Raw genomic sequence first — 13,797 nt, 5'->3', positions numbered from 1 at the left:
GGCAATGAGCTCTGGTCTTTGATCCTGGCATAAGCTCAGCACAGCCTGAGCCGGGACGGCCCCCACCAACCAAGCTCCCCGCCGTCTTTATAGCGTTCTGTTACCAAGGGCTGCCCTGGCCCATTGAGAACGCATGGCCCCTCCATTCTGGCTGGAGAGTTTGAGCTCAGGGCCCGCGGGACAGAGGGTGGGGAAGAAAGGGGTTACAGCGAACATCACAGGGCTACCACACAGGGCCCTGTGTGAGGTCCGGCCCAGGCCTGGGGCTGTGTCCGTGGTATCACACTAGGGAAACCCTGAGTCTGGGGTTCACGGCCCCCATCCCTCCTGCCTCCCAGTCCCCTTGGGGCCCTGCCCTTCTCCCCATCCCAGGGGACTGAGCACATTTTTTGAGCAACGTCCAGCAGACTGGACAGCACCCCCACCGCCCCAAGCCATGGCAGGGAACGCGTGCGGATGTCAGACCCGTGTGCCCCCATCTACCTACGTGTGCAGTCCTTCTGGTTTTGGGCAAGGTCAAAGCCGGGCCTGCAGTCGCAGGCCACCCCACCTTTGGGCGTCTCCCGGCAGATGTGGGCACAGCCATGGTCTTTGTTCATGCAGTTCATACCCTCTGGGAAGAGACAGACGAGAGAGGGGTTGGGGACCAGGGAGGGAGAAAATTTCAGGCTTAAAGGAAACCACCAGGGAAATGTCACCATCAAACGCCATGTTCTTGGGCAGCCATTAGCACACGTGTGGCATGCACACTCGGGGGCATACCTAGCCACCCAGAGGGAGACCCCTTAGGGAGAAGCCAAGGACACGGTACCCAGGTATGGAGGCGCCAGGCCTTGTCTAAGGGATGTGAATGAGCTCTCCGGACCCACAGAGGAGGTGTTCCTGACACGGGTCAGATTACAGGGCCTGGGCTGTACAGAGCGCTTTTCAGGTCAGGGCTGTGGATGGTTTACCCACTAAAGCAGGTGGGGGTGGATTTAAAAGGATGGCAGTGGTGTACAACACTTTTCAGTTTGTACAGGCATGTCTCAGCCCCCGTGAGGCAGGTGGAGACTTTCGTGTCCGCCTGGGCCTAGAGAGGAGTGCAGACAGGTCGGGGGGCTGGGAGGCCCTGGCTGGCCTCCACCTGTTGCACCCAGAGGTGCCGGCAGCCCGCTCAGCCCCCCTCGCTGCATTCCCGCACAAGTCAATGCTGCTGTGCTGGCCCCCTGGGCTTCAGGGCAACCGAGGGTTGTCCTCATCAGCGCCACGGCTGGGCCCTGAACTAACCACGACCCCCCAACACCCAGCTGCCAGAGGGGGTCTCCACGTGTACCTGGTCATTGCAGCACACTCCCCCGGACCCACAGAACGCCCAGCCCAGAGCAGAGCCCCGCATGCTTCAGGCCCACTGAGTTTATTCCAGGTCAGGCCACACACACCACTGTGTTCCTAATCTCAGCCGGAGATTCCTGCTGGTTGGCAGATGCTCCTTTTTAAATCCATCTTAATTTTTTGCAAATCTCAGGCACCTTTTCCTCTGAGGCCTCAACTTCAAAAGGCAATTAGCCAGGGACTCCCCTGCTGGCTGGGAAACTCAGAAATGGGAGACTGCTGCGGTGGGGTGGGCAGGGAGGGGGGGCCCCCTCACTTCCTGTTCTGGCACCCCCATGCTCTAGCTGCAGCAGGCTTTTTTATCTGGAGCCCTGTTCATGTTGGCCCTGCCCGGCAGGCCCTTCCAGCTGACTCAGAAGCCCTGTAGCTCCGAAGGCCGGCTGGGTTCCAGTCTCCTCCCATCCCAGGCTCCCAGTCTCCACCGAGAGAGGCACCACAAGGACCTGACCGGGGCCCTGGGTTATAAACCCCAGTCTCCACCACCCCCCGCCCTCCACAGCCTCAGAGTGCAGAGCTGGGCTGCCCACGGGCTTTGAGGCCAGGGACTACAGACCATTCGCCCCAGAGTTCTGGCCTCCACACGCTGCCCAGTGATGTGCGTGCCCAGAATTTCACCAAAATGCACTGAGGACCCTGGAGTCATCAGCGAGAAGGAGGGTTCCCTGGGGCGGCCCGTTTGGTCCCTCGCCCGAGTCACCCGTGTTGCTGGGACGTGCTCTCCACCCCAGAAGACCTGATCTCCCCTCCCGGTCTGCCTGGAGCGGCTTGGAACCCCCTTCAGTTGACCCCAGTTGATGTTTATCTTCCTGGTGATTTGTGAGGAGTTTCCAGAATTTATGAGGTCAGGGGTCAAGTGAGAGGGCAGAGGTCACAAGTCCATCAAGAGGCTAAATGTGGATGAAACAAGAGCTGCCGTCTGCCCACACGGCCCGGAGACTCCTCCCCCAGGTGACTCACGGGTCTCCCGTTCCAGCTGAGCACTAGCTCGATCGAGACCTCATCCGCGGTAAGCACGGGCTCAGGGCAACTGGGCAGTGACAGATATTTCAAAACACAAACACCCTGGCAGCTACAGTCAAGACCGAAAAAGAGTCTGAAGCTGAATAAAACAAAACAAGACAAATCAAAATGAATGAAGCGTGCATTTTGCTGACCTCTGGTTTCATCTGATTTTATTACTCTTACTATTCCTTCGCCTCGATTCTTCTCACTTAGGCAAATCAAATTGTCAAACTGGAGCCTGAAGAGCTTGGGTTTATGTGTTTAATATATTACGGCTATAAATACTTACTAGAGATTAAATGGGGAAATTTATATTTACTATTGAAAATTAAAATTTATTACACATTAACATTTAGTATGTGTGTGTGCTCAGTTGCTCCAGTCGTGTCCAACTCTTTGTGACCCCACGGACTATAGCCTGCGAGGCTCCTCTGTCCCTAGGATTCTCCAGGCAAGAATACCGGAGTGGGTTGCCATGCCCTCCTCCAGAGGATCCTTCTGACCCAAGGGTCAAACTGGCAAGTCTCTGGCATATCCTGCATCGAAGGTGGATTCTTTACCTCTGAGCCACCAGGGAGGCCCTAACATTAGCATATCGTTTGTTATAAACTATTTCCCCAAACAAGGGGAGAGCTGGCTGAGAGGAGAAGTCTTTGCAGAGGAGACAGGAGGGGTGGGTACTGATTCTGGACCACACTGTTTGAACTCCTGGGGGCACAGCTGGGCCTGGAGCCCTGCCCCCTAGTTCTCCAGGCATTTGTCCCTCTTGCCTCCACTAGCCTCTCGGTTGGCTGGGCTTGCCGCTGACTGTCCCCACAGGGAAGGGAGGGGAAATGGGATAGCCTTGCCCCTCTTCCACGAGGGTCTGGGGCAGAGGCTGGGTCTCCTCCCCCAAGCATCCCCCATCCTGGGAAACAGGCTGATGGGGAGCAAACAGCTGGGAGCAGCAGCCACCCACAGCCAGGCTCACGTGCGGCTGGAGTCTGCTCAGCCCAAGAGCTTCCCGAGGTACCTTCTCCTTGAGATGGTGGTTGTCAGATGATCGCCATCACATTTAAAACTGACCCTAGCAACCACTCCACAGAGGGCTGCAACTGCCTAGCTAGGGGCCAGGTGACTCAGCGGGATGCGGGAACTGTGGGACGTGGTTCCCCTCCACCCTGGGGCAGCACCGGCTTCCACAGGCCACTAGCAGGTCGGCTTCACGGCCGGCAGAACCACAGACGGTCAGGGCTGGATGGCTCCGGCCATCCATCTTACAAATGGTTACAAATGGGGAGCGAGAGGCCTCGAGGCAGGAGGGATGTCCCAGGTCACACGGCAGGTCTGGAACCCAGGCCGCTGGGCTCCCATCCCTGGCTGTCTGCTCTGGGGTTCACTGTGCAACCCGTGTGGGACCCAGATGGCTGGCAGGCGGCACACGTTTTCTGGGGTGAACAGAACCGGGAAAAGCCGGCACAGAGCTGGTCTAATAAACCGATCAGTTCAGTTCAGTTCAGTCGCTCAGTCGTGTCCGACTCCTTGCGACCCCATGGACTGCAGCACGCCAGGCCTCCCTGTCCATCACCAACTCCTGGAGCTTGCTCAAACTAAAGTCCAGGCCTCTCATCCTCTGTTGTCCCCTTCTCCTCCCGCCTTCAATCTACCTGTCAATATTAACTGTCCTCAGAATTAAGAGCCTATGAAAACTGAAGGCAGGTTCAGACTCCGGGAAGCTCTCTGGGCAGCCCCTCGACAAAGCACAGAACCCCGTGCTCCTCCCTGCCCTTCTCCCAGCTGCCGCGGAGCATGAGGCTGGAGCCTCAGCTCTCCTGCAGAGCCATTAAGTCTGCCCGAAGCCTCGTCCCTCTGGCTGAAGCCCAAAGCCAAGGCCCCCCTCCAGCCTTTCCAGACAGTGGGAGGCTCCTCAGCACCGGTGCTCTATGACCATGGGGGTCCCGACTCTCACCCGCTTGTCCTCTGAGATCTCACTCTCCCTCAGCGGCCACCTCCAGTCTCCCCACAGGACAGGAGGAAGCAGGGAGGCCATGACCTGGGCAGCTGCTCCCAGAAGGGTCCCAGGCTCTCATTTGACCAAGGTCAACTGTGGCCGCCTTCTGAGCAAGGGGAGAGCTAAGGGCTGGGCTCTGCCCTCCCCGGGCCCAAGCTGAGTGGCTCCCCTTGTCGGCTGCCCGATGCCCTCGCTCTGGGTGCAGTGCATCCCCTGGCTTTGTCCCATCCTTCAGCGGGCACAGCGCTGAGGGGTGGGAGGCAGTCAGGCTCTGCACTTCCTCCGGTGCGTGTCTACCCAGGGCTGGCGCACCCAGCAGCCAGCAAGCTCCGTGAGGCTGTGTCTCCTTGCTGTGTCCCATGCCCAGCATCCTGGCTGCATATGGCAAGTGATTAGGACACCTTACTGGGGAGCAAATGCCAAGGTACCAGACTGAAGGTCCGGCCTGGTGCTTACACCATCAAGACACGCTGAGGAAGACTGAGCCTCGCGCACGAGGGGCTGGGCCCAGGACCCCCCTGCTTGTACCTGGGCCCCTAGTCCGAGGCCTTCTTCCCTTTTCTTAGCTGAAAAATGAGTTGTCAGCATCTTTACCTTCAAGGGTGGCCGTAAGGCTCAAACTAGAAGACTGAGAAGACTGAGATGTGTGTGGCCCAGAGCAGGTTCCTAAAAAGCAAAGCTTTTAGCCGTGGCTTCCGCTTCACTCTCCCCATGTTAAATGCGAGTAGCCGCTCAGCTGCTCTCTCCTGACTGTGGGTAATTTGAGGGCAGACCTGAGCTTTACTCTTCTCTGTATCCTAACTTCCCAGCACAGGGCCTGGACCAGAGTTAGGGGTCAGCAAACAGTAACTCAAAGAAAGCAGAGAAGGAGCGGGTGAGAAAGTGAGGGGAGGGTAGCAAAGGAGAGAAACCTGGTGGAGAGAGGACAGAGACGTGAAGGCTTCCTTATCTTCAAGCAGAGTAAACCCGCTGCCTTATTTGGGGGACGAGGCGAGGGGCTCAGGGAATTTGGGAAGCGCCACTGCGGCACGCACTGTTGTGAGTTCTGTGAGACGCAGCACCTCAGGGTGCCCGAGGCAGGGAACTCACGACACAGGTTAAAGGCTCTGAGAAGTCCTGCAGGCTCTTGTGGGACAAGGACCCCTGCCCCTCACTTAACACGACGCCCTGGGAGGCTATGGAATATAGGCTGAGACCCCAGGGTGGCCCACTTCAGTGCCTCACCTTACAGATGGGGTCAGGGGAGCTGAGGGACTCGGGTGGCACAGGGCGGGGCAGGGAACAGGACGCGGGCCCCACCGCCTGGAGCCTAGCACGGCTTCCTCTGTGCCTCGGAGCCTCAGGGGTAGCGGACAGCTCTGCTGAGGGCCATGGGGCCCAGTGGAAGTCTGAGTGTGCAAGGTGAACCCCCAGGGCACGCAAGGGGTGCGTCCCCAAGGGCTTCTGCTCCGGGAGAGGGGTCCTGAGCGCCACACTGGAAGGGGAGTCAGGCTCCTCACCCATCTGTGGCCCCATCTGCTGAGGCAGCCAGGCCCATCCCCGTCAGCTCCGGCTGGCAAGCCGTCTCCATGGGTGCCAGCCTGCAGGCTCCTTCAGAGCAAAGGGCTGAGCCCAAACCGGGCACAGAGCAGGCTTCTGCGAGCCTGCGGGGCTGACGGACCTGGCTGAGTCTGCCCTGCTGCGGCCCCTGCTTTGCACCGTGCCTGCTCCTGGGAGCTGGACAGGAGAGCTGGCCGGGACCAGGGGCGCCCGCAGCCTCAGCCCCGCTCCCCATCTTGATACCACGCAGTGCGGAGTCCAGCGGAGAGCCCCCTTCGTCTCCCCTCCTCGTGGGAAAGTGAGATAGGGTTTCAGCGCTGTTCCCAGAAACCCCGGCCCTTGGGAGCTTGGTGCCAGTCAGGCCAGGCTGCTCGCCAGGTCGAATCTAATTTGATCCAACCCCTCCCAATCCAATTACGTCCTGCAAGCTCGGACCGCGTGTCTCCTCGGTGCCTGGGATGGGGCGGGAGCCGTGAGGACGCAGCAGCTGCGCGGCCAGCTCGCCGAGGTGCGTGCTCAGACTCTGACCTTTGCTGAGAGAACTTGGGCAATCGCTTCACCGTTCTGAGCCTTGGTTTTCACCTGTGACCAGTGGCCACTCGGGGGACCTGCCTCCCAGTGCTCGCTCAGCGTGCAGGCCCCCTCTTGGGGCCAGTGAGGCTGGCTGGGGGCAGGTGAGGACTTGAGGGCCTCTGCTTCGGTGGGGATGCGCTCTGTGCTAGAAAGGTCTCTGGAAGCTGCATGGAGGCTGTCTGCGGGGTCGGGGTGCAGCTGGAGGCAGGTGGGGGGTGCTACTGTGATCACCCTGAACACAACAAAGGAGCCTGAAGGGATTGCAGCTGCTGTGGGGACGGGGACGAAGGCTAGACTGGGACACATTTCAGAGCCCTCTCCTCTCAGTGTTCCGAAAGTCAGGGCGTGGGGGCTTGGGCTCTGACTCTCCTTTCACTTAACCCTCCCTGTAAGCCTGAGATGGGGGTATGCCCATGGCAGTCACACACACAAGCCCACGAGCCTGGATCAGGTGAAGGGAAAACGCACCAGGGCCACGTGGTGCATGAGAACTCGGGGCCACACCTCCTTCTCCCAAGGCCCTGCGCGTCCTTCTGGTGGCCCCTCCCCGGGTTCTGGTCCTCCTGAGGCCCTGGGGCAGGCCCCACGGCCCTTTCCAACCGGGGCCTATTTTCCCAAAGGCCTTCTATCAGCTTTGGTAGCTCTACAGGAGCGTGTGCAGAGGTAAGCCATGGGAGAATCTGCCTGCCCCAAACCAGCGTGCACACACTGTGTCTTCTGTAAAGCAAAGTTCATGGATGCATCTGACGCGGGCAGGGCGTGGGGGGCAATCTGTCTGCTCCGAGGAGCCGGCCTTTCTCATAGCCCTCCGGCCCAGGATAACGGAGCTGGAATGTGTGTCGCTCAGGGGTCGTTGCTATGGCGACTTCATCAATAACACTGTTTTCCGCATCCCTGTCCCTTCCACACACAGGAAGGGAAGGCAAGCTGGGAACGCAGAGCTGGGAGGAGAGAACAATGACCTTGCCCTGCCTCCCCCAGCTCGGGAGGAAGGGGCTCGCCTCCCCTTCCACCTCATCGGTACGAAATTACAGAGCCTGGAAAGAAGCTGCCGCCTTCCCTGACCCAGACCCAGCAGGCTGGCCAAGCCAGGCAGGGAAAAACAAACACGGGCTCCCACGTGCTTTGACCAGGGGCTAAAGGGAATGTCAGGAGGGTTCTGCCGTGGAGGGAAGGTGCAGGGCAGCAACAACAAAGATGGGACTGTGGGAGCGGCGATGGGGACAAGAGCTGCCCCCGTCCGCCCGGAGCCGCCTGTGTGCCAGGCTGGCCCGCACACTTCACACGTGTCATTTCACCATTTCTTCCCCCACCACCCCAGCAGCACGCTCCTGTCCAGGTACTGGCCCCACTTAACAGATGAGAACACTTAAGGACCAAGAGATTCAGAACTGGGGGGGCTGGCTCTAGGGCCAGCCCACAAGTGAGACAGCACGGTGGCAGCTCTGGGCTGCAAAAGAGGCTGACCAGAAACTCGCTGCAGGTGAGTGATGACCAGAGCCACCCTTGCTGCCCGTGTTGTTGCTCAGTCGTGTCGGACTCTTTGCAACCCCGTGGACTGCACATGCCAGGCTCCCCTGTCCTCCAGTATCTCCTGGTGTTTGCTCAGATTCATGTCCATCGAGTCAGTGATGCCAACCAACCATCTCATCCTCTGTCGTCCCCTTCTCCTCCTGCCCTCAATCCTTCCCAGCTTCCGGGTCTTTTCCTATGTGTTGGCTCTTCGCATCAGGTGGCCAAAGTATTGGAGCTTCTCAGGACCCCTCTTCAAAGTAGATTCTACTTAATCCCACTTTGCAAATGAGGAGACTAGCATGGAGAAAGAAGTGGGCATTTGCCCCAGGGACACGGACGGGACAGGCACTCCCACTGCAGAACCTGTGCTCCTGGGGGACTTCCAGTAGGCAGTGGAGTACTCACTGCCAGGGCAGGGGCAGGGAAAGCCCTGCCTTCTTCACCTTGGCCCCAGAGTGATCTGGAGCAGGGAAACGACCCACCCCGCCCTCCCTGGCTACATCCGCTTTTCCATGTTGTCTCTTCAAGCCCATCTCAAATGCCAGCTTCTCACTCCAAACCTCCCCCAAGACAGGGAGTGCCATCTGCATGGTCCTCAGACCCCTGGCCTGAGCTGGCTGCGAGCGGGAGCACACTCCGTCCCCTCCTGGTCCGCAGGGCCCAGCACCAGGTTGGAGGCGGAGGCAGCTATGAGAACACAGGCCTTTATTGCGCCACCCTGCGAGGCAAGCAGCTCTGTCATCATCTTAGAGTCATTCCAAGAGGCTGAGCACCTTGCCCCTGGTCACTTGGGTAGGATGTGGGAGAGCTGTAACTTGGGGTCTGTCCTGTGTGACTTGAAGACCAGCCCTTCTCCGGCAGCAGCAGAGGGAACTTTCTAGAGCATAAACCTGATGGCATCTTCCTATTGCCAAAGTCCCTTCACCGCCCCGCCCCAGCCAGGGCCCAGGGTTAGGCTGAGAGCTCTCGAACAGCACTCCCGGCCCTCCTCACCTCTGTCTGCCAGGGCTCCAAAGAACAGGGATGCTCGCTGTCGGCCAGCAATTTGAGATTCCACTTGGGCGTCACCTCTTCTAGGAAGCCCTCCTTGTTTCCACCCTCCCCTCAAATCCCTAGGCTGGATGAGCTGCCTGGCCTGGGCCTCCACAGCCCTCTGGACTCCCCCTCTCGTAGCACCCACCACACTCATTGTAACTTCTGGGTTACTTGGGTCTCCCGCACCAGACTGGCGGCTCCTTGAAGGAGCGGGGCCCGCGCCCGAGTCACCTCTTTGACCCCTGGGGCCCTACACGGTGCCTGTTTCAGGCCTGAGAAATGGTGCTGAACCCAGCTGCACCGCCGAGAGGCCTGCGTTCAGCCGCTCGGGGCTTTGGACTCCAGGCCAGAACACCCGCCAGCACTCAGACAACAGAACGCGCCCGTCCACAGGCCCAGGCCTGGCTGCTGTCTGCAGAGCGCTGCTGGCCCCCGGGCCTGGGCCGCCTGCCAGGCTCTAGCTCGACCCCCTAATTACCCTCCAACAGCATCTGCGCCTGGATGGTGCTTCCAGAGCCTCTCATTACGAGGCCTGGGCTTAGCAGAATGCAGGGCTCTGTCTCCCATCCCGTGTCCCCCCACCCCCCGCCCCGAATTACACCCTCCTGGGCAATTCCAGGGCCTGGCTGGGGTGCTGGAAGCCGGAGGCCCCACACTAGACCCCCCAGCTGACCAGAAGCCCAGACCACTCCAGGCTGCATCCCTGGGGTGGCCCTTACCTGGGACATAGGGTTCAGACTGTGGGCTTCATGTACCCGGAGGGGCTCAGGGCCAGGCCGTGTGCTAGGCTCTCTGCCAGTGCCCCTGTCTCCACGACTCTGTGTGGCAGGTGCCATCAGCAGGCCCACCTGAGAAGTGACAATGCTGAGGCTTGGAGGGAGGTCTCCCACCTTGTTGGGGGGGGGCGGATACCCGCCCCCACTGTGGCCATCCCAACGGCAGGCCCGCAGGGGTCCCAGCCCCTTGGCCAGATGCTCACTTCTGCGTGCGCTCAGCTGCCTCGATGGCCCTCGGGGGGACTGGGCTCTCCTCCCACTGCTGACCAGCGTCTCACGGCCTCTGTTGGCCCAACGCTCTCCTCGCTGGGCCCATCGCCCACTCCCGGGCACACAGACCCTACGGCCCTCCCACCACTTCCACCCCAGCCTTCAGGCAGCAGGCCAGGGCCTGGGGCTGGGCGAGGGGCACCAGCCTTTCTGAGTGCACACCCCGCCTTCCCTCAGCACTTGCCGCCCAGCCCTCGTGGGATTTGACCCCTATGCTCTCCACGTTCAGCTGCTCAGCTGCCTGCGTGCTTTCCCTCCATGAATCCTGAGGGGGTCCTCCTGGCCGGCAGCCCGTTCTGCAGGACGAGCCCACTTCTCGGCTGTGCCTTCACCCTGCTTTCCTCTCCCAGGGCTGGACCCCAGGCCAGTCTGTCGTAAGCATGCACCCACAATGAGGCGGGCCCCTCAGTAACCCGGTCAGCTCTGAAACCAAGGTGGAACCTGGCTTTATACACGAGAAAACAGCCAGAGTGGACCGGTTTTCCAGAAAGCAAGAATTGGAAAAGAACTTAAAGAGCATCTGGAGAAAGCCTTTCCTTTTCCACCGAGGAGGCTGAAGCCCACGGGCCAGGACCCGCCCTGGGCCACGCAGCAGTCAGCATGGCGTCCACACCCAGCCTTCCAGCTCCCAACCCCTGGGCTCCTGATGCCTCGACCCTCAAGTTCAGAGCTCTTTCCGTCACATCAGAAAGTGGCTCACGAGGCACTTCCGGTTTGAGAGTTGACCAGCCTTTGGGCCCACCCATTCCTTCACCCCTGCATTCGATACTTTGCTGGCACCACCGTGTCCAGGCCCTGTGCTGAGGCCGCCAGCAGAGCCAGCCAGGGTGCCTGCATGTCGTGGGGGCTTTTTCAGCTAAAACCAAGTCCTCTGCCACGGCTGCTCACCAAGTGTGCACACAGACAGACAGATAGACAGATGCAGAGATGGAGAGCTGAGACCCTGGCCGGCTCCTGGTCTGCCAGATAAGAGCAGAGGGGCAGAGCTGGCCTTCTCGGAAAGCAGGGGTGGACCCCAGCCCTGTTCAGCCCCTCACCTCTGGTTTCTGGGCCGGTCCTGGCACTGGGGGCCCCTGGAAGGCCGCATTTGTGAGATGGGAAGGAACCTGTCTGATGGCCGTGAACGCAGACACGTGTGGGCAAACGTGGGCAGCGCTGCAGCTGCCACAGGGAGGCTGGCATCACTGAGGTGGGGTGGGCCCGGTGTCCACCAGCTCCACTTCCCGTGGCCCTTTCTAAGGTGTGTGGCCTGGAACTTGCTTGGTGTCCTCCTCTGGGAAGGGGAGGAGGGAGGTTATTGAAGGGTACTAAAGTGGGGAGGGTTCCAGCTCAGGGTCCCTGAGTCCCCTTAAGACGAAGCTGGTGCTCAGTGAAAGTGTCCCGGGCCTCCTTTATCCGGCTTTGCAGTGCCCGTTCTTTCTGAGCTGCTCTTCACCCTGGACCCCCGGCTCCCTCCATCCCCTCCTGCACTAAGGGTTCTTCCCCTTCCTGGCCTCTGGAGTTCCCCAGGCTGACCACTAGGCGTCACCACGAGCACGTCCATGCCTCTCTGAGGCCCAGGTGGCTGGGAGCAAGGCCTGAGACGTTCTTGCCTCCTGACTTAGCACTCTGCTCGGGTTCAGAGGCGAGAGATGCCCCCTTCCTTCCCCAGGGCTGCCAGACACAGCGGATGAAAACAGGCTGCTTGCTTCAGTTTGGATCTCAGATGAACAACAAAGATTTCCCAAGTGTAAGCGTGCCAAGTGTTACGTGGGTCACGTTTGTGCCAAAAAAGAGCATTCACTACTGGTGTGAAATCCCAAGTTCAAATACAGGCTGTCCTGTATTTCACCTGGCTGCTCTCACCCTCTCCCTCCACAGGGCCTGTAGCGCCGCGGTCCCCTGCCTTTTTGGCACCGGGGACTCGTCTCATGGGAGGCAATTTTTCCATGGGCGAGCGATGGGGAGAAGGGGTCAGGCGGTAATGTGAGCGAAGGGAGAGATGGGGACTGGCCCTGGAAGCTTTGCTCGCTCTCCCGCAGCTCAGCTCCTGCTCTGCGGCCCGGTTCCTAACAGGCCGGGACCAGGACCAGTCCGTGGTCCAGGGACTGGGTACCCCTGCCCTAAAGGTAGCCGCAGACTGGCTGTGACCAGGGCACAAGCCTGTTTCTGCCTCTTGACAGGTGACCAGGCAGAGGAGCCCAGGTGTGGGAAGGGTCAATGTGGTGGCCAAGTGAGTGCTCCCCCTGCAGTTTTGGGGGAGGGCCTGGGAGGGGAAGCTGCAAGAATGCTGGGGGGCATGCCAGCAGGAGGTTCCCTAAGGACACAAACAGCCCCCTGACACTGCCTCACCTCCACTGCCCACCATGTGCTATGGGAAACAGCCAGGCTCGGAGCCACCAAACTTTGGGCTCTGGGTGGGCTCCATCCCAAAATGGCTGTGCCCGCTGTCCCTGCCTGCACCTCCGCTCTCTCCTCTGCACAACGAGGGGGCAGCTGTCACTCCCAGGGTCCTCTGAGGATCAGAGGGTGCCAAGGGCCTGGCGCACAGAAGGAGCGCAACGGCTGTGGGGCATCTCCCCCCTTCCCAGGGCTCGTATCGCGGGCGCGGACCACCAGCCTGGGGAGCCCATGCTGATTCCCACCGTTCACTCTAACTGGAACAGACTGCCGAGTGGACGCCTCACTCGGTGAACAGACGTGGAGGCGCACGCTGGGTCAGCCGCCATGCGGGCTGGCGGCACATGGGGTAGGGTTGTGGGAGCGTGGAGGAACGGGGTTCCAGGAGAGGATCGGCTCGTTCAGGGGTGTGGAGCTGTGCGCTGGGGAGCGTCTCTGACTCATCTCGGGCTCCCCTGCTGCAGGGGCCTCGGCCACCCACGGCTGACCGGGGCTGAAAGCAGCCTTGGGAGCAAGCCCTGCCTTGGTGCCGCTTGGTGCCAGGGGCGTGAAAGAACTTTAATCCGATCCTCTTTGTCACTTGCCCTGCGCCCGCCCTGCGTCAGATGTGGGAAATGCACCCCTGCCCTTCTCAGGAGCTCATGCGCCGCCCCCAGGAGAGGACACAGTGCCTCGGGGCTGTGTGTGTACAATGGGAGGATGACGTGCTCGTCCTGGAGTCGGAGACAGCTCTGCGAGAGGAGACGAAGCAAAATGGGTGTTGAAGGATGATGATGAGTTCTCCAGGAAGCGAGGGGACTGGGGCCTGGCCCCTGAGGCAGAGCAGAGAGCGTACACCAAGGCCCGCAACTGGAAAAGGGCTCCCTAGCCATGGGAAGAACAGCAAGGGGGTGGGGGGCTGGAGAGGGGCCGCGCTGTGAAGGCAGGGAAGGCGAGGAAGGTGCGGGAGAGCAGCCTCGTGATGCATGCCGCAGGGAGAGGAGCCACGGGTGGGGGCCGAGTGGGCAGGGACGTGGCCAGGGGTTCCCGCTGCTGGCAGAAGGCGGAGGGCTCGGGGGACCCGGGAACCAGCCACCACACTAACTCGGGGGAGAGTGGAGCCTGCCTGCAGGCAGAGGGTGGGGGGGGGCCCCTGCGGCCGCAAGGGGCTCCAGGCAGCGGGCCACCCCTGATCCCAGCCCTCCGTCCATTTGCTCATTCAGCATGGTTGCTCTTAGGAGTTGGAAAGACGGGGGTTCGGATCCTGACTGTGCTAATCACTCACTAGGGGACGAATTGCTTCTCAATCTCCATTTCCTCTCGGCAGGATGGGAGAGCACAGCTGCATGGCGCCAGACCGTTCCG

The 13,797-nt window shown here is 60.5% G+C and overlaps 1 protein-coding gene across 4 annotated transcripts in view; it reads right to left on the bottom strand.

The window, feature by feature from the left end:
* SCUBE1 (signal peptide, CUB domain and EGF like domain containing 1) overlaps positions 1 to 13,797 on the bottom strand; it is a 126,966-nt gene that overhangs the window by 52,444 nt on the left and 60,725 nt on the right. For all 4 annotated transcript variants that reach the window (XM_070371474.1, XM_070371476.1, XM_070371475.1 and 1 more), the window contains exon 5: positions 488 to 613. In XM_070371474.1, the coding sequence (XP_070227575.1) occupies positions 488 to 613 (126 nt within the window). The remainder of the gene's footprint in view (positions 1 to 487; positions 614 to 13,797) is intronic.

Source organism: Bos mutus, chromosome 5 (assembly GCF_027580195.1).
Source record: "Bos mutus isolate GX-2022 chromosome 5, NWIPB_WYAK_1.1, whole genome shotgun sequence".
In the NCBI taxonomy this organism is placed as follows: domain Eukaryota; kingdom Metazoa; phylum Chordata; class Mammalia; order Artiodactyla; family Bovidae; genus Bos; species Bos mutus.
This window is presented reverse-complemented; position numbering and strand designations above follow the sequence as displayed.